Source organism: Theropithecus gelada, chromosome 3 (assembly GCF_003255815.1).
Source record: "Theropithecus gelada isolate Dixy chromosome 3, Tgel_1.0, whole genome shotgun sequence".
Taxonomy (NCBI): Eukaryota; Metazoa; Chordata; class Mammalia; order Primates; family Cercopithecidae; genus Theropithecus; species Theropithecus gelada.
Genome location: NC_037670.1, coordinates 141,564,772 through 141,587,355, shown reverse-complemented (window position 1 = coordinate 141,587,355; position 22,584 = coordinate 141,564,772). Strand labels below are relative to the sequence as shown.

The following is a 22,584-nucleotide window of genomic DNA, read 5'->3' as shown; positions in this document are numbered from 1 at the left end:
GTCTTCAGTTGGAGAAACTGAGTGCTCTAAGGTTCAACTATAATTACTCCCCCAGGCAGCTCAGATCTGAAGAGTACATACAACCATGTGATGTTGTACATGTGACATTTTGCAGGCCAAACTGGAGGCTAGATCTTGGGAGCTGGACTCTCTGGGATGAGTATCCTGGTGGTTCTATAGTTATCTACTCTGGTCACTGCTCCAGGCATCTGTAAATCAAAGGAGCCCTTAAGGTAGAGATAGGTTCATCTCTAACTGAGGAATGCTGCTGCTCTCCTCTCTAGAGAATGCGTCTGCACCTAATCACAGGCCACTTTCACTAGTTATGATGTAAAAACCCTGACCTGGGCCAGAGGTCACCCTGAGGTCTCCTCTCTAACTGCAGGAAACAAGCCACCCTCCACCTCTTCTCCAGTCAAGTTCAAAAAACAAACAGAGCTCAGTGGTTGTTTAACTTGTTACCTGCAAAAAACTCCAAAGCCCGGTTGACAACTCCAGGCTGTGAATGGTGTAAGCACTGAGGTATCATATTTTTCCCCCACATGAATCATATTTGACAAACAGAACTCAGAACCCTTGGGTACCCCATCCCAATCATGGTTTTCAGAGACTGGTGTTCTCTTATGCCCAGCGGTGTGGCCTGCTTGGCAGAAGCTGACGAATGCCGGGATTGTGTCCCACCAGCTGATTAAAAACAAGGGAACATGTTTTTAATGATTAAACATGATTAAAAATATGTCAGCCAATAGCAATGGGTGGATCTTACTTAGACGCTAATATGTGAAGTTCTAACCGATACACCTTAAGTCCCTCATTTCTTCACTGCACAAATATTCATTGAGATCCTCCTATGTGCCAGACACTCTTATAATCACTGGAAATGCAGGGTTGAGGAAAACAGACTCAGTCCTTACCCTGATGGCGTCATTGACTTCATGGTCCTTGAAGCAGTAGCCAGGCACTGGGACAGAGTCTAGGTGCTGGAGAACCCTCACACTGGGGCAGTAAAGTGGTGGTGTTTAGGTTTCAGTCCTTGTTGCATTGTTCTGTTACAAGGTCTTATCTTACATATGTCATTTTGACAAGGTAAAGAATGAGTTATTCATCTCCTTCTGCTTTGAAAATTATAGAAATTCATGAATTGATATCTAAAAGGTGCTAAGATAGCTAGACCAGGAGAGAATTATAGAAAAAAAATGTTTCACTGAGGCTTATAAGTCACCATTTTCATGGGTAGTTACTGATTATGCTGTAGAATTAGTATTAATTACTATCCATTGAGCCCTCTTTTCAAACTCTTTAGTGGCATATAGTATAATTAGCCTTTCCCTCTTCCCCAAAACACTTTTAATTTCTTGACTCTATAACACCACACTCCCCTGCTTTTCCTCCTGCTCCAATAACTGGTGCTTTCTGATTTCAGTTGCCAGTTTCTCCTTCTCCAAATTTTGAAGATCTTCCAGGCTCTCTGAACACTCTCTGCTCTCTCTCTGTACTTTCTCCCTGGTTTGGTCTCTCCATTCCTATGGTTTTAAATGGTGTCTTTGTCCTTGTCTGCCTTCTGTACCATCATCCTATATCCAATTCCCTGCTTGACAGCTTCACCCAGATTTCATACAATTATATCAACCTGCTTCTGCTCAAAACTGGACTCCTTATTTGCCCTATCACCTGAAACTTGTTTTCCCCCAGCCCTCCTCATCTCAGAAAATGGTACTGCCACCCACTTCTGTGGTCAAGCATAAATCTGCGAGTCATTCCTTACTCCTTCCTTGTCACCTCTATCATCCCGGGTACCACTGGGACCTCTTAAATGTGTCAAGGACCTATCTGCTTCTCCATCCTCACTACCAACCCCTAGGTCCAAACGGAGCTACGTTCTTTCATTCATAGCACGTGCCACAGTGTGTATAGCTTGTATAAACATGTGTTTGTGACCTGCCTGTACCACTGGAGTCCACTGAGGATCCTGTGATGGCAGGAACTGTATCTGCCTTGCTCACTCATTCCCCAACTCCTAGTACACAAACATGTGTTGAAGTGAATTGAATGGCGAATTATAAAAAACATAAAATAGTTTCATTAGATTAGCTGCATTCTTAAGTGTGTTAGTGCTGCTTCATAGCTTAAAGATAACTTGGTTCCTTTGAAGGGAATTACTAAGCACGTCTCCACCCAGCACTGATTAGCTTTTAATACACAGCCTATGAAAATTTCCATTTAAGCTTAAGTGTTCAGTGGAATTTTTCCTCATATTCAGGCACATTCATAAGGCATTTAAGGAGCTTTAGATGTTGCTTGCCTGGCTATTTCCCTGGAGATAAAAAGTCTCAAGTGAACAAATGCATCAGCAGACTATATCTCTTGCTTTTAACTGGCAGCAGAGACTCAGTTCTTTTACTCTTGGAGGGGCATTTTTCACTCACTACTATCAGTGGCCTCCCTGGGTCGTTCCTAATTCTGGTACTAACATACCAAAAATACTTTTCACATCCAATGCTCTTTGATGTTATAGGCACAATCTATAAATCTGTGTTATTTTTAAAATACAAACTTAGTAGAATTACTATATTTTTAGGATACACTAAAATGTGCCCTAATTTGAATTGACAGTGATAATCAGATTGAATTGTGAATACTGAAAAAAGGATTTTTTTCTAAAAAAAAAAAAAAAAAAAGACACTTTTCTTTCAGGAAAAGAAAAATGCTTATTTTCTTATTTCTAATTCTTTGACTTAGTTTGAACTACTGACAAATACTTTACCAAATAGATGTCCTTTTATCTTTGTATTTTGGAAATAGAAAGTACTTATTTTGAATTACCAATTAAATGTGTTGCAAACAAAAGGATGATGCTAAAATACTTTAAAATAACAAATTTGCTTACTTCATTTAAGCTTTCCCCATGACACCTATTTTGTACTGGTAAATCTCTTTTTTAAAGATATGAAAATTTCATATTATTACGGAAGGAGCCCTGTGTGATCTATAAGGAGGCTTTGGTGCTACAGATTGCTGCATAGGACTATTTCTGCTGATTACCAATAGGACTAACGGGCAAATTAACTTCTCTGGGTCTCTTAAGAAATGGTTGTTCCGTCTAGCAATTTCTAAGGTTCCTTTGATTCAGTAAGTGAATGAATTATTAATTAAGTTTAAGTTTGCAATAACAGACCCTTAAATTGATACCACCAACTTTCTTGTCATTTTTAATTTCTATCATTCAAAAATGTGCATTTTTGGTATGTGTTTTCCATATACCAAGCAAGATCATTTGAATAGAGCCAAGGTTTAGCTGGTCTGCTGCCACCATGGTGCCTGAAGACTGGGTGACCAGTCCCTGGAGAAATGTGCCCTCATCAGGCAAAAGGAAGGCGGATCTTAATTTTTTTTTTTTTTCCCGAGACGGAGTCTTGCTCTGTCACCTAGGCTGGAGTACAATGGCCCAGTCTCAGCTCACTGCAGCCTCCGCCTTCTGGGTTCAAACGATTCTCCTGCCTCAGCCTCCCGAGTAGCTGGGATTACGGGTGCCTACCACCACAGCCAGCTAATTTTTGTATTTTTAGTACAGATGGGGTTTCACCATGTTGGCCAGGCTGGTCTTGAACTCCTGACCTCAAGTGATCTGCCCACCTTGACCTCCCAAAGTATTGATATTATAAGCATGAACCACCACACCCGGCCTTGATCTAAATTTTTAATACACGATTTTTAATGTGATATTTAATAAATCAGCACATATGTGTTGACCAGCTGAGCACTACACAGTATATAGAAGAAAGGATAAGAAGAAAGCATAAGACCCAACGCCTGTCCTTGGGGAGACAAGAGGCATGAAAAATGATCAAATATTTCCAAACAGTGCATGAGCCCTGTGGCATGACGTGCATTACAGGCCTAATGAAGGAGGTTAACTGGGCTTGCAGACTGAAAGTGCTGTATAGAAAATGCTGAAGTAGGCCTGAATCTGGAAAGATGGGAAGACTTCTGATGCAAGGAGTTATAGGAAAGGCCAATGCAGCAGATGAGAGTAACTTTTTGTTTTGTTTTTGTTTTGAGACAGAGTCTCACTCTTGCCCAGGCTGGAGAGCAGTGGCACGACCTTGGCTCACTGCAACCTCTGCCTCCTGGGTTCAAGTGATTCTCCTGCCTCAGCCTCCCAAGTAGCTGGGACTACAGGCACGCCACCACGCCCAGCTAATTTTTGTATTTTTAGTAGGGACAGGGTTGCACCATGTTCGCCAAAACTGTCTCAGTCTCATGGCCTTGTGATCCACCTGCCTTGGCCTCCCAAAATGCTGAGATTACAGGCATGAGCCACCGTGCCTGGCAGAAAGTAACTCTTATGAGGAAACAGTCTACATGACTGTGACATCAGAAAGTCACCTCAGTAGGACAGTGAAGAGACACCTGTGTTAGCAGGTACAGGTGGAGGACCGTGGGATATAGCTTTGAGTAGGCTGTGTAGTGCCAGATATGGAAAGCCTCACAGAGTCTGACCATAACAACTTTGATTCCATTATAAGATTTGCTAAGTTAATGTGACATGCTTTCCTGTGCCAGTCAAACTTTCCAACTTATGAAAACACTGAATAAAATCATCTGAGATAAGTGAAGATATTGTCTTTCCTATGTAGCTTAAGCTGTGCAGTCCAAATGTGAGGAAGGGGTGAGCCTGGCCAGTGAATGAATGTGCGGTCTCTAACATTTGCTCTTTAACATACTTTTGTTCCCTCAATAAATCTGTGTCATTAATGACAACGTGTAAGTCAACCAGAGGAGAAACAGCCTATTGGATGACAGGCTTAAGTGAATCTTGCTTTATGCCCTAATAGTCAACATATGGGCCTCTGTCATCCTGGAGTGGCAGGAATTTCCAGACACAGGCCTATCCAGAGAGAGGAGACGGGGGGAGAAGGAGGTGAGGAGGAGAGGGAGAGATAGAGAGAGACAGAGAGAGAGTAGGGAGAGAAAGGGAGGGGGAGAGAGAGAGAGAGACAGACAGACAGACAGCCACAGAGAGAGAGAGAGAGCCCTTCCTCCAGGTCCCAGAGGTATGGGTCTGGGAACTATTAGCAAAAGCCCCTCTGTTCCTCCTCTGCTGTCAGCAAGATGCATGTTAGTGGAGACAGAAATGTTTTTACACTGGGAACCCTGACTCCATTATTAATTTTATAGCTCTAGAGATGGGATTCTCAATTCTGTCAAGTTCCCTCGGCATTGCCCCACCAAAAGTGTTACATGGTCCCAAACTTATGTGATTTAGAAACTCCAATTCTTTGTCCTTTTTTTAATCGTATGCATTTGTGAGCTCTTGTGCGAGTCGGGATGAGGACAACACATATATATGGGCAAGCAAAAGGTCCATCTGGCTGGGAGCAGCTCCTTCCTACAGCACAGACATTGCCAAACCTTAGCAAGTCTGCCCGGATCTTACAGACACTGCGTTTAGGACGATGATCTCACAATTGTTTGGTATAAAGATGACAGGAAGTTTCGAGTCTGCAACCTTCTGTGTCTGGGGGTTGGGCTCTGGACTTAGGCAAGCCACACATCTTGGGGACACTTCACAAATATAAAGCAAAAGGAAGTCAGAGAAATGAATTTCCAACTTGTCACTCTCCTCTTAGGTGAACTATGTCAATCAAACTGCAATAAGAAATAACATTATAAACCAATATGAATGATTTTGTAGAACAAACTTGTTAAATGTGAAGCACCCAGATATATGTTTATCCTTTTAAAGTATCAATTTTGGAGACTCTAATGATAGGACCAGTAATTGAAAATCTTTTTAAAATGTCTCTTTTGGAGTATTTTTAAGACCCAGCTACACTTGTTTTGTAGATATAGTGTGGTACAAATATTTGTCCTATAAAGATCAAGATGCTTGTTGGAAATGGCTCAGAGAATCTTCAAATGAAGTATGAAGAGTTAGGTAGATGATCTGAGCAGTTATAGTCTTGATGAGATATAAATTGATGCTATTGGCTTCCCTAAACCAGAAGGTTCTGCCTAGAGAAGGCTCAATGTCCTCAGGCTTGGCCACATCAGTGACAGACATTAAAATCACCTTGAGGGCACGCGTATTTTGGAGACGTGCATCCTGGCATTGCAAACAAATTATTCTCATTTCTCTAAAAGGTTATAGGAATCCATTAGGAATATCAGTATAGGAAAAATACAGCATGAGCAACTAACACCATGCTATCCCAGTCTTTGTTTCAGTTTCTTACATAACTTTATGTGTTTTAATTGTCTACAGCATATCATGAGCTGGAGAAAAAGGCCCTCTCCCCAAAGAGTTACATGTCAGGACCTTTGCAAGTTACTCATTTGATAAAAGAAGAGAGTGCGGGAAAGACGCTGCCGCACCGGTCATATAATAGTATAAAGCAGGCTGCTTTCTGGTGCCTGGCCAGGCACGAGGACAAGGCACTCGGCAAAGGGGCAGAATGTCACAACTGTCAAGAGCTTCGGCTCTAGAGTCAGGCGAGCCTGCTTGCAAACCCTGTCCTTGCCACCAGCTGCCTGTGTGATCTTGGGCAAGTTACTTAATCTTCCTAAATCTCCGTTTCCTCATTTCCAAAATGGTGATAATAATAGTACCTTCCTTATAAGCTTATGAGAATTAAATTAGGTAAGGCAGGTAAAATGCTTAGCATGGGGCTAGCTCACATAAGTGCTCCATAAATATTGGTTCCAGTTGTGAACAGAAAGAAAAGAGAGTGAAAAGAAGATAGAGGGAAAGGAAAAAGAAGGAGGAATGAGAAAAAACAAAACAAAAAACAACAACAAAAAACCGAGAAAGGACGTTTTTCACTCCATTCAGCTTGGAAAATGTGAAAACTCACCCTTATGGGATTAAGGCTGATAGATGTAGCCGGGTTTGTTTCCCTGGTGGTTCCTGTTGTGGCCCAAGCAAGGGTGAGTGACTCAGTTAACAAGTTTGTAAATTATTTGAGAAAAAAGATCTAAAAGTATGTGTCCCAAAGATTTAGAACTAAACAAATAGGCAGATGGTAAAAGTCAGTGGCTCCTTTTCATTCACACACACACACACATATAAACATATACTCTTGGTTCTTATATTTTATTAGAAACATAATGGTGATGCTTTCTGTTTTGAAAAGACCAGTGGAACAGTATGGCCCTACTGCTATTGATAATAATGAGTCTTTATTGTAATTCGTTAAGGGAAAGTAATGCCGGCGATTTTGTATAGATTCTGCACTTTGGAAATGATCTTTTCAGGGTTTTGATGAAATGGCTCTATGTTCTGCTAAAATGACAGCAAGTGTCAAAACTGCCCTTCTGCCCTATAACCTATCATTAGATCTAATTAGATCCAAACCCCCAAACAGGGCCAATTTGTCATCCATCACTAGGCAGCCTCATCCTCCCTTCCAGCTGCAGGGGCCACCCTTCCCCGCCCAGTTGGCCCATTCTCTGGTGCCCCTGATACCTCGGGGGGTCCGTCACAGTCCCAGGCTGCGACCTCACTGCTGTTCTCTCATCAGTGGCTCTCAATCCTCAAAAACCCTCTCTCATTTTCTGTCTTCTGGGCCTTCATTATGCCCTGTTTGGGCAGCTGGTGGAGAGTGGCATGTTCAGATTGTGTTTTCCAGCATTTTATAGCTGAGCATTGAACTACTGAGACATCTCATTGCCAAAGTCTTTGTTTCCTTTACTGAAACCACTTCTGAGTTAAGCTTTTGTCAATGGGCATAGCTTTGTCTGCTCCTGTCTCTGAGTTCGGATGGTGTTGAGGTCACTACACTGAGCAATCCTTCTGTTCAGACAGTCTGGTTCAGTTTTCTGCATCTGGGGGACAAAAGACACCATGACCATTACAGAAGGCTGAGTCAGACCACAAGCTCAAACCTCATCAGGCTGTAAGCCACTCAGGAAAGAAAGACCACCAAGTTAGATTTCAGTGAAAGATCGACAGTCTGAGTCAGGAACGAGACACTTCACCTCCTTATCCTGGCCCCCTTAAGCCCAAAGCCCTATGGCAGATAAAGAATTCTAATGCACGGCACTGTATTCCCATTGTGATAAATACAGATCAATAGAAGGGAAGAATGTTTACTGCTGCTCAGGGCATATGAACAATAACAAAAAAGTAAAACTTAAGAGTCACTTCTGGGATGCCAAGTGAGAGTACTTTTCACACCCACTTGGGGTCTCATTCACGCCCGTAGCTTCAGTTACCACCACTGCACGAAAGATTTCTATACCCGAGTCTTCATGCCCACCTCTCTCCTGAGTCCCAGAGAGTATTTTCAGCAAACGTTTCTACCTGAATGACCCACAGTCACAGCAAACTCAACCTGTTGAAAACTGAACTCATTATCTTTTCTCTAGGCTGGCCCCTAACCAAGTGTCCCCATGTCAGGGAATTAACAGCACCAACAGTCACTCAGGCCAGAACCTGAGAAACCCTCTTAACTTTTCTCATCCTCTCCCAGCCTCCACTCAGTCACCATGTCCCACAGGTCCTGCCTCCTCCCCTTCTCTTGACTCTAGTAACCACTCCAATTCCCACTACCACTGTCTTAATCCAGGCCACTCATGTCCTGCACAGAGTCTGTACTGGTCTCTAACTTGTCTCCTTGCCCTCACTCCAGCCCCCTCCACTTCCTTCCAGCCCCACACCCTTGGACATCCTTCTGAAACACAAATCAGATCATGTTGCCTTTTTGCGTGAAAGCCCCTGATAGCATTCTGTTGCCCTCCAGTTCAATTTTAAACCCCTTGACCATTCCGAATGCAGCTTCCCCTCACCACTCCAGCCTCATCTCCTGACACTCTCCCCTTTGAGTACTGTATACCAGCCATAGGGAACACTCTCTTACTCCTCACATGTTGCAGAGCTTTGCTCCTTTCCTGGCCTTGGCACATGCCACCATTGCTTCCTCCTCCTCTTCCTCCTTTGTCTTCTTTCTCCCCCTCCCCCTCCTCTCTCTCCTCCTCTTTCTCCTCTTCCTCTTCTCTTCCTCCTCCTCTTTGTCTTCCTCCTCCTCTTCCTCTTTCCCTTCATCTTCTTCCCCTTCTTCCTTCTCCTCCCTCCCCTTCTCTTCTTACTCTACCACCTTCTTATTATTGAAATATGAAATGCAGAAAAGTGCCCACATTCCATGTGTACAGCACAATGAATTCTCACAAATGGACACACCCACATGACCTGTGCCCAGATCAAGAACCTGAAGAGGCCCAGTATTCCAGAGGCATGTCTCACGCTCTTTTTCTCTATTCCCCAAGGGAAATCACCTCCCTGACTTTAATAGCAATGACTAGTTTTTCCCATTTCTGTACTTTATGTACATGGAAACCTAATCTGAAATGAAAACTTTGTGCAGTTATCTACTGCTGCAAAACATACCACCAAAAAATGTAATGGCCTAAAACAATCTTAAAGTCCCACCTCTGCTCTCATTACCACTCTCGGCCCTACTCTCTTTTGTCCTCTTCATCACCAAGCCCCTTGAAAACTTTACCTACACTCACTGTCCCCATGTCCTCTCCTCCACCACACTCATCTATATCATCCACTGAAACTACTCTCATCAAGGGCACCAGTTACTTCCTTGGTATGCAGCCAAATTAACTTTTTTTTTTAGTATTTTCCTACTTGACCCTCCCTCTACTCCTTAATTCGATGAGTCATCAAGTTCTAGTGGTTCACCCTCTTCAGCCAATCATGTATTTGTCCTGCTTGTTTCTTCACTCAATATCTCTTGCTTGGACTATTCCAACAGCCCTCCTCCCTGCCCTAAGCTGCTCTTCCAGACTTATCTCTGCGACACAGTTTTCAGAATTAAAGGTCTGAACAGGTCCACCACCCACCTTGTAATAAAAATCAAACTGTGGCATGCATAAAGACCCTTTAGGCCAGGCGTGTGACTCATGCCTGTAATCCCAGCACTTTGGTGGGGGTCGAAGCAGGAGGATCACTTGAGCCCAGGAGTTTGAGACTAACCTGGGCAACATGGCAAGACCCTGTCTCCATAGAAAATATGAAAATTAGCCGGACGTGGTGGTGTGTGCCTGTAGTCCTAGCTACTTGAGAGGCTCAGGTGGGAGAATCCCTTGAGCCCAGGAGGTCGAGGCTCCAGTGAGCCATGTTCATGCCACTGCCCTCAAGCCTGGGTGACAGAGTGAGACCCTGTCTCAGACAACAACAACAACAACAAAAAAAACAGACCCTTTAACCTGTTGCTCCAGCCTCCCTTTCTATGCTCATTGTCCCTAATACCCTCCCTGAATCAGCAGTCTTTTGTGAACTTGCCCTCAGAATTTCTGCCGGAAGATTCTCTCTTGCCCGGGATGCTGTTTACCCCATTCTTTACCTGCAAATCTTCTAGTCATCCTTTACACCTATCTCTAATGCTACCTCCTCTGTAAAACTGTGTAGTTGATGGCTTCTATTTGCTACTGTTAATACCAAGAAATATCACTATTGTAATATGTTTGGCTCATGCTCTTAGAACATAAACTTCTCAGGGCAGGATCTTCGTTTTGTTCTCTGATATATCCCATGTTCCCAGAACTGTGCCTAGCACATAGTAGTCACTCAAGAAACACTTGCTAGATGAAGACATGTATAGTTAACATTTATTGAGCACTTATTTTATGCCAGGTGCTTTCATGCATTATCTCATTATGTTCTCACCAAAAGCTCTATGATGAAATAACTATTTTTATTCCAGTTTTGCACAGGAGGAAACTGAAGCTTAACAAGTTGAAGTAACTTGCCCAAGGCCACCCAGTTGATACATGGCAAATCTAGGATTTGAACCCTGATTGTTCAAGCTCTAAATAACCTCATTTGACCGTCTTTGAGCTCTGTGTGCTGTGGTGCTTTGCACATGACTGTACTGTGGGTTACAGTAGGTCCTTAGCAAATCAGACAACCCAAAGTAGTGGAAGTTTCTCTTTACATATTTATCTCTGCGCCTTATAGCGGGTTCACTGAGAATAGGAACTTGGTCCTATTTATTTTATTCTCCCTTGTCCCCCAAACCCCAAGCAGCTGGCACAGTGTCTTACACATGTTTGTGTTCACTAAATGTTTACTGAATGAAATAATGGGTGTGCTGTGAAGAGACAGCATTTGGCAGTGAGTCCTTTCCGCATAATCAGTAAATTTTGAGGACTGTCCTGATGGCTGCCTGGAATCCAAGCTGAGCTGCTGCCTCTTCTAACCCCATGCTTCTTCAGCACGATGCAAGCTCGGAGCCATCCCTGGCTGACCCACCCTCCACCCTGACCCCGGCCTTTTGCCATCCTTCCTGTCCTCATGAAGTTCCCCGGCCAGTCTTCCTGCTCTCCGCTGCCAATCATTCTGACCAAGCGCTGCCCCACCCTCTCCTCTTCTTGACCCCATGCCCTGCTTGAACCTTGCTGCTTCCCTGGTCATCCTGAACAGGCAGAGCAACATGACATTTCTGTAGATAATTCCAACACAGAGCGGACTGTGATAAACAGAGAGCCAGTCACGAGGCATTGTCAGAGATATCAAAAGGAAGAGATTCCTAGTTAAATGATGGAGAAACTCAAAATGGATTAAGTCACTGTCTTTTTCACCCTGATATAAATTGTTTTGTTTTGTTTTTTTAAATAAGAGTTTAGCTTCTCTAGGTTTATCAATTAGGTAGGAATGTTGATAGCAAGCAATAGTAACTGGGACAGTTTAAGCCACAAGGGGAAGCTTCTTTTAAGGATACAGAGTCTCTAGGAACTCAAGCATTAGAATGCAGCCAGGCCTCAGGGAGAAATGGAAGCAGAACTAGAAAATAGTTCAGGATCTGGGCAGCATTTCTTCCCATGTCTTGTCTTCACTGTCACTGTACATTTGCTTCATTTCTATTTTTCTGTGGACCTCCTCAAGTCCACAGACCTCACCATGGTGTACAGCTGCCAACAGCAACTGAGTTTTTAAGTGGCAATAGTGACCATCTCTGTCAAAATCACAAATCTTCAGGGAATTTACCTGATTGGCCCAGCACAAGTCAGGTGATTGCCCCTGGTCCAATTATTGGTCACCAGTGAGCAGGGTGACGTTATACAACATGGCTGCCAGGTGCCCATCTCTGTGGGGGAGGAAGTAGAAAGGATCATGGTAAGCCCAGCACTCTCCCAAAATGTCTACTACACTTCGTTCTGTTGACTGATAATGTGCTTATAAAAGAATTCTGAGTGCGTCCCCAAGAGTAGAGTAAATGAATAGGCTTTCTAGCTTTAAAATTATTTTTCATAAACAAATACCTAAATATGGATTGCCATTTAGCAAACGTCACCATGATTAACTAAGACAATGTTCCATTGGTAATTCCTAGCAGATTTTCTATGCCAGTTTTGTTTATTGAAGGCCTGGAATCCTGGCTTCACCCAGGACCTCACACACATCTATATGTCCTGCCAGACTAAGCAGGAGAGACAGTTAATATGATAAACCTGGTGAGGCCTTTCTCCCTCCTCGGGGTCTCACAAAAGATGCCCATTTCTCCCCTTCAGAACCAGAGTTCTATTCTGTTTCTAATAAGCCAGTGTAATCAGGTCTAGGGAGATAACACTGCCTCCCTTTGAGGGCTCCATGCCCTGACAAATTTCAAGAGAGCTAACCTTGGTCACTGCTTCCTTAATGTGGTTTGATGTAGGGAGAGGGAGCCAGGATAGATCCTTCTTTTATTTTGATCTGGCTCTGCTTGATCAAGGATCCTCAAATTCAAGGCTGGGTAAGGATAATCTGCAAAGTTTATCCAACTCAGAAGTGGGAGAGCTGGATTCAGGGTGTCCAAGGAAATCCAAAGTTTCATGTTCACCTTTTCGGGACTCGGCCCTCTCAGCACCACTGTACTCCTGCAGCTGGCATAATGGGACTGGCACACGTGGCATGGGCCCACAGAATGGGTATAACAGCCCCAGGCTGTAGGGAGAGCGGGCCAGGGCTCTGTCCTAGCGGATGGACCTCATGACTCCTCCTCCGGAGGCATATTGGAGTCCACCCAGACCTTTTCAGTAACACTCCCTGGCTTGTCTTCCAGGCTCCCTGGGTACAGCAGGCCGTGTGTGCAACCTGACTTCCCGGGGCATGGACAGCTGCGAAGTCATGTGCTGTGGGAGAGGCTACGACACCTCCCATGTCACCCGGATGACCAAGTGTGGGTGTAAGTTCCACTGGTGCTGCGCCGTGCGCTGTCAGGACTGCCTGGAGGCCCTGGATGTGCACACATGCAAGGCCCCCAAGAACGCTGACTGGACAACCCCCACATGACCCCAGCAGATGTCACCATCCACCTTCCCTTCTGCAAGGACTACATTGGATCTGCAAGAACCCTGGACCTTCAGGTTCTTTCTGGGGGGATATTTCCTAAGGCATGTGGCCTTTGTCTCAACAGAAGCCCCTCTTCCTCTCTGGGGGCCCCAGGATGGGGGGCCACATGCTGCACCTAAAGCCTACCCTATTCTATCCATCTCCCGGCGTTCTGGGGTCATCTCCCTTCCTGGTGAGTTCTCTTTGGAAATAGCGCGACAGGCTGTTCAACCCGGAGGGTGGTGGGCCCAGACCACTGTCTCCACCCACCTCAACTTTTCTTCTTTCTAGAGCAGTTGGCCAGGCAGAAAAAAGAGTGCCTCAAAGGAGCTTTCTCAATGTCTTCCCACAAATGGTCCCAATTAAGAAATTCCATACTTCTCTCTGATGGGAACAGTAAAGAAAGCAGAATCAACTGCCCCTGACTTAACTTTAATTTTTGAAAAGACCAAGACTTTTGTCTGATCAAGTGATTTTACAGCTACCACCCCTAGGGGTAATTGGTAATTGCCTGGAGAAGAATGGCTTTCAATACACTTTTAAGTTTCAAATGTGTATTTTTCAAGGCATTTATTGCCATATTAAAATCTGATGTAACGAGGTGGGGACGTGTGTGCTTTGGTACTGTGGTGTGTTGTATCTTTGTAAGAGCAAAAGCCTCAGAAAGGGATTGCTTTGCATTGCTGTCCCCTTGATATAAAAAATCTTTAGGGAATGAGACTTCCTTCTCACTTAGAACCTGAAGGGGATTATGAGGAAGAGGAATGGTCTGGCAATATTCTGTAACTATTGGGTCAATATGGTGGAAAATAATTCAGTGGATGGAATATCAGAAATGTATCTGTACAGATCAAAAAAAAAAAAAAGGGAGAATAAAATTCCTATCTGGTGTTATGCGTGTGAGCCATGGAATCTCATAACTGAAATGACTTTAAGGATGAAAATTTTGGGGATACAAGATTGGTGAACTAACATGCTGACAGAGAGGTTTCCAGAGCTAACTCACGCCTGGGGCAGCCTTACATGAAGCAGATGCCTGAAAGAAGTCGGCCACGTCCACCGTCTGCTAATGCCCATCACCCTTCAAGCCCAGTTTAAAGACCTGTCATATTTAATTGTATTTATTTGATGCTTACAAGATGATGTGATACTGTAGCCTAAAGCAAATGACACATAGCATTGCTTATAAAGTTGGTAACCCTGCCATATTATATTGCAAACAAATCGTAACTTGGAGACTATGTTTAAGGGACTCAACTGTAATTATGGGAGCATCAGTATGCAAATAGTGGTTGGCTCCTGCCATCAGCCAAAAGATGACATTCAGGGAAAATGGAGGGGCTGCCTGCACCATTTTTTAATATTAAATGAAAGAAAGGTGAAATAACTACTTCCCGTCTTCTTGAAAAATTTGGTTCTTATTCTGTATATGATTTCCTTACAGTGCTACATTAACAGCATATTTCATTACATGCATCTGGTATCAAATTGTTGGTGCTTCCTCATTCTTTAATACGGGACAGTAAGGTCATTTAGACTGAGACTCGTAGAAAACAACCTACTGGAGTACTTTGTCATAGTTGACATTTGCCTCCAGCCCTCTTAAAAATGACATAATTCATCCCCTTTCCCTCACTCCCAAACCCCTAACTTGTTCTCTAACTTTTCCAAAGTGACTCTTTCCTCCTTTTATCCTATGGATTCAGATGTTGGGAGCAGTAGAATGACAGTAGCTGCTCTGAACTTGGTGTGAAGAAGGCCAGGCACATGGGCAGCTGCTCAGTCTTCAGTTACACTGAAGGTTGGTGTGAATTCCTTCATGACAGTGCAAAGGTACTTTCATGGGGGCCCCACAGCCGTCAGCCCTTCCTCCTGCTAGATGAACTGTGAAATCATCAATCCAGGCTGTGTTTCAAATTGGAAAGGATCTTAGGAGACATCTCAGCTTCCTTCAGTTTGGGGAAATTGAGACCAAGAGAGGTGAAGGGATCAGTGCACATATCAGGTATTGCTCAATGCTCCATCACAAATAGGACCACACTCTGAGTGTCTGAGATAGTGTAGGACTTCATCCATTAAATGAAACTAGTTTCTCCCAGAATTAACTCAGTGGATTTTAAATAATTTTAGCTTGCAATGGGGTGTTTGCTGGGTTTTTTTTTTTTTTTTTTTATGCCTGGGATGTTTAGATGTGACATTCTTTTTATGCTGAGATATATGCCTCCTGGTAAGTAGCAAGGGGACGAGGCATATCCACGTAGAAACCTACATAAATTGTCCTAATCCATAAGGGAGACAATGGCAACCATCGCAAGTGGTGGTGGGTCCTGCCACTGAGGAGGGAAAAATGAAAGAATGAAATACTGCTATCAGTTTTTACTTTTGAAAGAGGAAATGTCTATTGTTTGGGAAAAAAATTACAAAACAAATGAAGGTAATTTTAGAACTCCTTTGCCTTTGAGCTTGGTAGAGGATCAGTATTCCAGGAACCTGAAATACACTGAAACTCTGAATTATCTGAGGCTTTTAAGGGGAATTGTATGGCACAAATTAGCCAAAACAAAATAATTGGGAAATCCCCTTACAAATTCCCTCCTTATGAAAATCTTATTATAAATTAAAGTTTTCTAGGTCCAAGATAATGTCCATTAATTTTCTACAATATCTGAAAAAGTGCCCACAATAAGACATAGACTAGTTCACTGGAGTTTTCTACAATAAAGATATAATCTGCACATGACCCTGAGACTGAGCATATAAGTTGTTTTCTTTGACAGATTTGGTTCTGTTAAGTTGGTTCATGGTGCTGACTGATATTTGTCTGTATTCTTGGAACATACTTTGTCAATGAGCATTCAGTTTCAGCATCTTGGGTAGCCCCCCAAGGCCTGGAAGAGTTAATCCTCTGCCTTAAGAGATGATTTATCCACTCAAGTGACTTAAGCTCAAGCACACTAGTCCCCAGTGCCACGACCACACTAAGCTCTGGCTCTGTGTCCCTCAGGGATGAGGGAGAGCTCTGGCATGTTACTGGACTAAAGATGCCTCAGAATGGAAGCAGGAGAGGCATAGGGCACCCCAGAATGCTATCTGCTCTCCCTTCTCCAGGTGTCACCAGATTGAAATAAACATCTGAAAAGAGGGATCTATCATGTAGCATCTGGGTGGGGCCAGATGATAGGAGGGGACGTGAGAGGGAAAGAACCTGGTAACTTTTGCCAGGTGACTGGCCAAGCTTGGTGATCAAGAGCAGTGGCTTTTTCCAGGCCGGGCACAGTGGCTCATGCCTATAACCCCAGCACTTTGGGAGGCCAAGGTGGGTGGATCACTTGAGGTCAGGAGTTTGAGACCAGCCTGGCCAACAAGGTGAAACCCCATCTCTACTAAAAATACAAAAGTTAGCCAGGCATGGTGGTGGTGTAATCCCAGCTACTCAGGAGGCTGAGGCAGGAGAATCACTTGAACCTGGGAGGCGGAGGTTGCAGTGAGCGGAGATGGTGCCACTGCACACCAGCCTTGGTGACACAGTGAGATTATGTCTCTTAAAAAAAATGGGGGGTGGGGGCCAGTGGCTTTTTCTGCTTTTTGTTGGTAATCCCCACCCTTCTTCCTGCTGCCACTTCCCTGTCCCTACATTGAGCACCTACTTCCTGAGCCATCGTGAGGCCCACCGGGCTCAGGGACCCAGGCCATGGCTCAGATTGTCCACACCTATTGTGTAGCTCTGTTCCAGGCAGCCAATATTAATTTCAAGAGGTGTTTTGAAATGGTCACAACTGTATTGTTTTTTAACTAGAATTATTACAAAGTCTGAAAAAAAAATCAGGCATTACATTTCTTTTTCAAAGAAGGTAGCTTTAAAGTCAGAAAATCCAGTTTCACATCGACGTTTCTAGGCCATATTAATTTATGAAGGAACCTCACATCAACTCTAACAGACCTAAAGCAGGGGTGTCTCAGAAGGGACAACATGACCGTGCATGTGCTCTCCTGGCCGGCTTGTTCAGGCCGGGGTATTGTTATTACTTCTCGGTTATTAAAAGCTGGCCCGGGGCTGTTGTCTCGCTCAGCTGAAAAACATTCATCTCTCCTCTTGCCGACTCTCAGAATAAAGGCTCAGAGGGGTGTCCAATGGACCAGAACCATTCTTTTGTGTCTATTTACTGTACTTCAGCATGGGTTTCCTTATCTTAAGAGCAAGAGTTGTACTCAACAAATAAACCTTGCCAGTTCCAAAGCTGGTAAATAGCTTTTGTCAAGTCCACACTGAGCCTCTGAAAAGCAATCCGCGGGTGCGAACTGACAGCTAAGCTGTGCGTCTTTTGACCTTCTCCTTACCTAGGCAGAGAAGATTTTCACTCATCCATGAGAATGTTCTTTACATTTTTCTGGGGATCAGCAAGGTGACAGGTGATTTGCAAAACCCAACATGATTATTATTTTTCTAAATCATCGTTGTTCCAGCTCTAGCTTTCTTCCCCCCGATATTCACATGGATTCCTGTTTAACCAAACCTCCCACTTCCACCAGCTAATAAAAGTGTCATGCAGATTGTTACAAAGAACTATTGTTATTTACAAGTCTACGTTTTCTGTGAAGTCAAAACATAATAAAGTGAATTTTCAGTGTTAACTCTGTTATTTTAAACTCATGGTAGTCTTGCCAAACCCTCTGGTGAAAAGAAGTCCCTGCAGGTTATGGGAACTATTCCCTTGTCTTTTCTCAGGACCATACTTCAAACAACTCAATCAAGAGGCATCTTTCAAGTTTGTAAAGATGTTCAGGAAGGCAATTGACTTGCCTCAGTAGCTATTCTTGTGAGTTGATGGGTGAGGCTTAGGTTAAAAATTGAGAAATGATGCCACATTTTCACCCTGTGTTTTCCTGTGTGCACCAATCTGAGTGCTTGCCCTCTCTCAATGTTAGCATGTTTTGTCAGTGTTTATAAATTCGGTGTCTTTCCCTAGCAGCTAACTCACCCCCATCAACTTCTCAAATTATTGCATTCCCTGTAAGTGCTGACTCTGGGCTGAAACAGCATTTTCTCTGCTTGGTGAGAAACATGCAGAATCCCTTGCCCAGTTACTGAAATCTGTGCATCCTGATTTTGGGGGCTACTTCCATCAAGCAGTAAAAGCTGAGAAAATGGGAATAAACTCTCCTCTGGAAAAGGAAGTCCACCCTCCCCACTTTTTCCTCCTGGATGAGCTGTGTTTTAGGGCGACCTGGCTGACCAAGGCATGTGTTCTACACTTCAAGCACCACATTGCAGCCCTGTGGTTAGACTGCACACTGTCCCTCTAGGATTCCATCCACCCATCTAGAAACTCCTGCACCTACTTAGATGATCTGAAAAAGAGAGACCGGCTGGGTGTGGTGGCTCATGCCTGTAATGCTAGCACTTTAGGAGACCAAAGGAGGAGGATCACTTAAGGCCAGGAGTTTAAGACCAGCCTGGGCAAAATAGCAAGACCCCCTTCTCTACAAAATAAATAATAAAATAAAATAAAATAAGCTGGGTGTGATGGCACACACCTATAGGTCTAGCTACTTAGGAGGCTGAGGTGGGAGGATGGCTTGAGCCCAGGGATTTGAGGCTACAGAGAGCTATGATGGTGCCACTTCTCTCAAGCCTGGGCAATACAGCAAGACCCTATATCTTAAAAAATTAAAATAAAAAGGGGTGGTGATTCATGTGTCTGTGTGTTTTTTTCAAAGGCCATCTCCCCCAAATATTTTGCCCTGAAATTGTCAATGAAATTTTCCTGTTTTCTAACTTCTTGTGTAAGAGGGCTGTCCTACACATTGTAGGATGTTTAGAAGCAACCCTAGTCTCTTCCCAGCCACTATATGCCAGAAGTAACTCCCTTGACTCTCTGCTGTGACAACGAAAAATGTCTCCAGACATTGCCCAATGTTCCCCAGGGAAGGAGGGAGGGGTGAGAGGGAAATTGTTCCCAGTTGAGAACCACTGGTCTAACACTTTGGGTTAAGCCCTCTATTCAAATGCAAGCCACTTTCAGTTAGAAACACCTCATCGGGAACATTAGTTGAATGAGATGGCTTCTTAGTATTAATGTATCAGGCTTGCTAGAAGGAATCTTTAGGAAAAGGGGTAGTTGTGAAACCCCTCAGCATCACGGGGCAGAATAAGAAAGGCTAAGACTTGACTGGAAGCTCCTGTAGGCCTGCACTGTGTGTCCCTGGAGTCTGTGCAAGTGTGAGGCTCCTGGGTTTCTAGGATGGGCATTAACTGAGAGGAATCAGACAAAGGATGGAAGGGTAACAAGGAGAAACAATAATGTGGTTTTAGAAGCTGGAGGCAGAGTTCTTAGGAATTCTTCAGTTTCACAATACTCTCAGTGGGAAAAACAAAAACAGAAAACCCCAAATCCCCAAGATACATATGCCCGGAAAGGTGGAGGAGTGAGAACATCAGACCTCTGCAGCAAATAATTGAACACATTTGAGTTTCTCAAGATAGTCAGCAGGGAGAGTAATAATAAGGAGGAGACCCTGCGAAATGAAGAAAATCTGGGTTTCAAGTGAAGAGAGAGAATTTCAAGTTTAAGGTCAGATGGGTCTCATTTGCAGTTTGTTCATTGAAACCCCCCTCCTCACTGCCAGTTGCCCCACCACATGTCCCCTGGCGTGGTCCAGCTGGTATTTTAGCAGAGAACAAACTGAAATACTGTCTAACGTGTGCCAGTAAAGGGTGGGAAAGGGCAGCACATGCTGGAGGGAAAATGAAGTAGAGTGCAGAAGAAAAAAAAAACAGTCTGGGTGGTGGACAAGAAGAAGGGTAACCCTAGGTGGGCGCAGTGGCTCGTGCCTGTAATCCCAGCACTTTGAGAGGACAGGGCAGGCAGATCACTTGGTGTCAGAAGTTTGAGACTAGCCTGGCCAAGATGGTGAAATCCTGTCTCTGCTAAAAATACAAAAATTAACGGGATGTGTGACACATGCCTATAATCCCAGCTACTCGGGAGGCTGAGACAGAAGAATCATTTGAACCCGGGAGGCAGAGGTTGCAGTGAGCCGAGATTGCACCACTTCACTCCAGCCTGGGCAACTGGGGGAGACTCTGTCTCAAAGGAAAAAAGAAAGGTAACCCCAGCTGGCTGGAGAATTTGGGGCAGTTGACAACTGACTGACAGAAGTAATCAGAAAGCTTGTCTTTGCCATGACAATTCATGGGCAAAACTGAATTTATATTTTATGCTGCCCAATGAAGCAACGATCAGACAAGAACCGCTTGGATGAACAAATAGCTTGTGATCTGTTCCTTCATGGTATTATCTAGTTCTAGATAAGAGCACAATTAAAATCTGATCAACACGATCAATTTAACATATAGACTATTTTTGGACCCTTAAATTGATTTTGCAATTTCCGGGTAGTGACTGACCCCGTGAAAGCCCCTGAAATTGAATCACAGGCCCTGGATTTCCCCAGGCAGTTCACCTAGTCCTCTTTTAATAGCATCGTAGGCTTTCCTAAGTTCCACAGACGAGAGGAATCACATTACTGCCCGTAAACCCAGTTCAAATCATTAAATGATGAAGATGCAACCAGGATTCACTCAGCTGGACTGCTCACACTGGTGGCTTCAGCAGGGGCTGGGGAGCGTCGCAAACCCATCTGTAAATGTTTAGGTGCTTCAGGTTACAAGTGGAGGTCGCCCACCAGCCAAAGAAATAGCAGGAAAAACAGAAAACAAAATATGAATCGGTGTCTCCAAAAGTCTACTCACCCACATAATCTTTGGCATCTGGATCATTATTCTCCAATGGTAATGAAACTTTGTGAAAGGCCTTGAACCCTGAATTGTCATTTTGGAATCGTGCTTAATCAAGACAAATATTCCCAGCCTAAAAGTACGACTAGAAGAAGAAGGGAGTACGGGTTTAACTTTCCTATATATTGCTGTAACTATAAACAATGCCTTATCTTCTCAGCAACTCTCATGAAATAATAAGCACTTGTGTTTTTAAAAGTATTTACACCAGCCCTTGGAGATTTTATTAGAATCATGATTCACAGATGAGAAATTTTCCTCTTCTACAGGATTTAGTAACTGGAGTAAGAATTACTCAGTAGACTGTCTATACAGACAAATGAATTTGAATATTTTCTTTGGCTATTAACCATTCATTGGCAAATTTCTTTAAATTTTTCTGAACCAACGGAATGAGCAAGTCAAGATGATTCCTCTGGCCTACATATTGTAGACAGATAATTAAATAGTTTCTGAAAATTATTATTGTTCTGTCATATGGATATGGGACTTCAACAGAGCAGTGAGGTTACATGACACTTCGGGACCCTGAGAGTGAAAATTCCTGGCATCACAGAATGTCATATTTGGAAGGAAATTTGCAGGTTATTTATTCCAACCTCCAGATGTTATTCATGGGAAAACAAAAGAAACTTCATGATTCGAACTGTGATATGAGCAAGACACTCTGAATCATCTTCAGGGAAGAACAGTTATTATTCATTCAGTAAGGCTGTATTGAGCATCTCCTATGAGTCAATCACTGTGCTACCTACTGGAAATGTAATCGTGACTAAGACAGACATACACTTGCTCAGAGCCTTCTGGAAGGACTGACACTGAACACTTTTCCTTTTGCCTGACAAGCACTTTGTAAAGTACTTGGATTGGATTTGGTGCTTAGAACCACCCTTAGATATGGATATGATTATCCCCATTTTTGAGATGAGGCAAGTTTCAGATATGGTAATTTGCTCCAGGTCATGAAAGACTTATAAGCGTATAAGAGGCACAGACTGGACTCAAGTATTTGTCTTCTCTCACTCCAGTGTCCTTTCTAGAATAACAGAGGCTTCCTGTGATTAGAACTCAATGAGCATTCGTCCAACTGGCTACTGAAAACGACCAGTTCAATGATCATATTCGCTAAGCAAAAATGAGGATACATGGATGGCCAAAATATTTCTATGATTTTTATTTAATTTATATGAAATTTAGATAGTAAATCATATGTAGGTACATATGGAACAAAACTCTACCAGAAAGTGACTTTGAATTATACACAACAGGCACTTTTCCTTAAAATAAAATAGGCTAGGCACAGTGGCTCATGCCTGTAATCCCAGCACTGCTGAGGTGGGCGGATAACCCGAGGTCAGGAGTTCAAGACCAGCCTGGCCAACACGGTGAAACCCTGTCTCTACTAAAAATACAAAAATAAGCTGGGCATGATAGCAGGCACCTGCAATCCCAGCTATTCGAGAGGCTG

General features: G+C 43.5%; 1 protein-coding gene across 1 annotated transcript in view; it reads left to right on the top strand.

Moving 5' to 3' along the window:
* Window positions 1-14,806, top strand: part of WNT2 (Wnt family member 2) — a 46,686-nt gene extending 31,880 nt beyond the window's left edge. Inside the window, exon 5 of the mRNA XM_025379477.1 lies at window positions 13,050-14,806. Within this exon, the coding sequence (XP_025235262.1) occupies window positions 13,050-13,279 (230 nt within the window). The 3' untranslated portion in view covers window positions 13,280-14,806. The remainder of the gene's footprint in view (window positions 1-13,049) is intronic.
* Window positions 14,807-22,584: the final 7,778 nt, after the last annotated feature.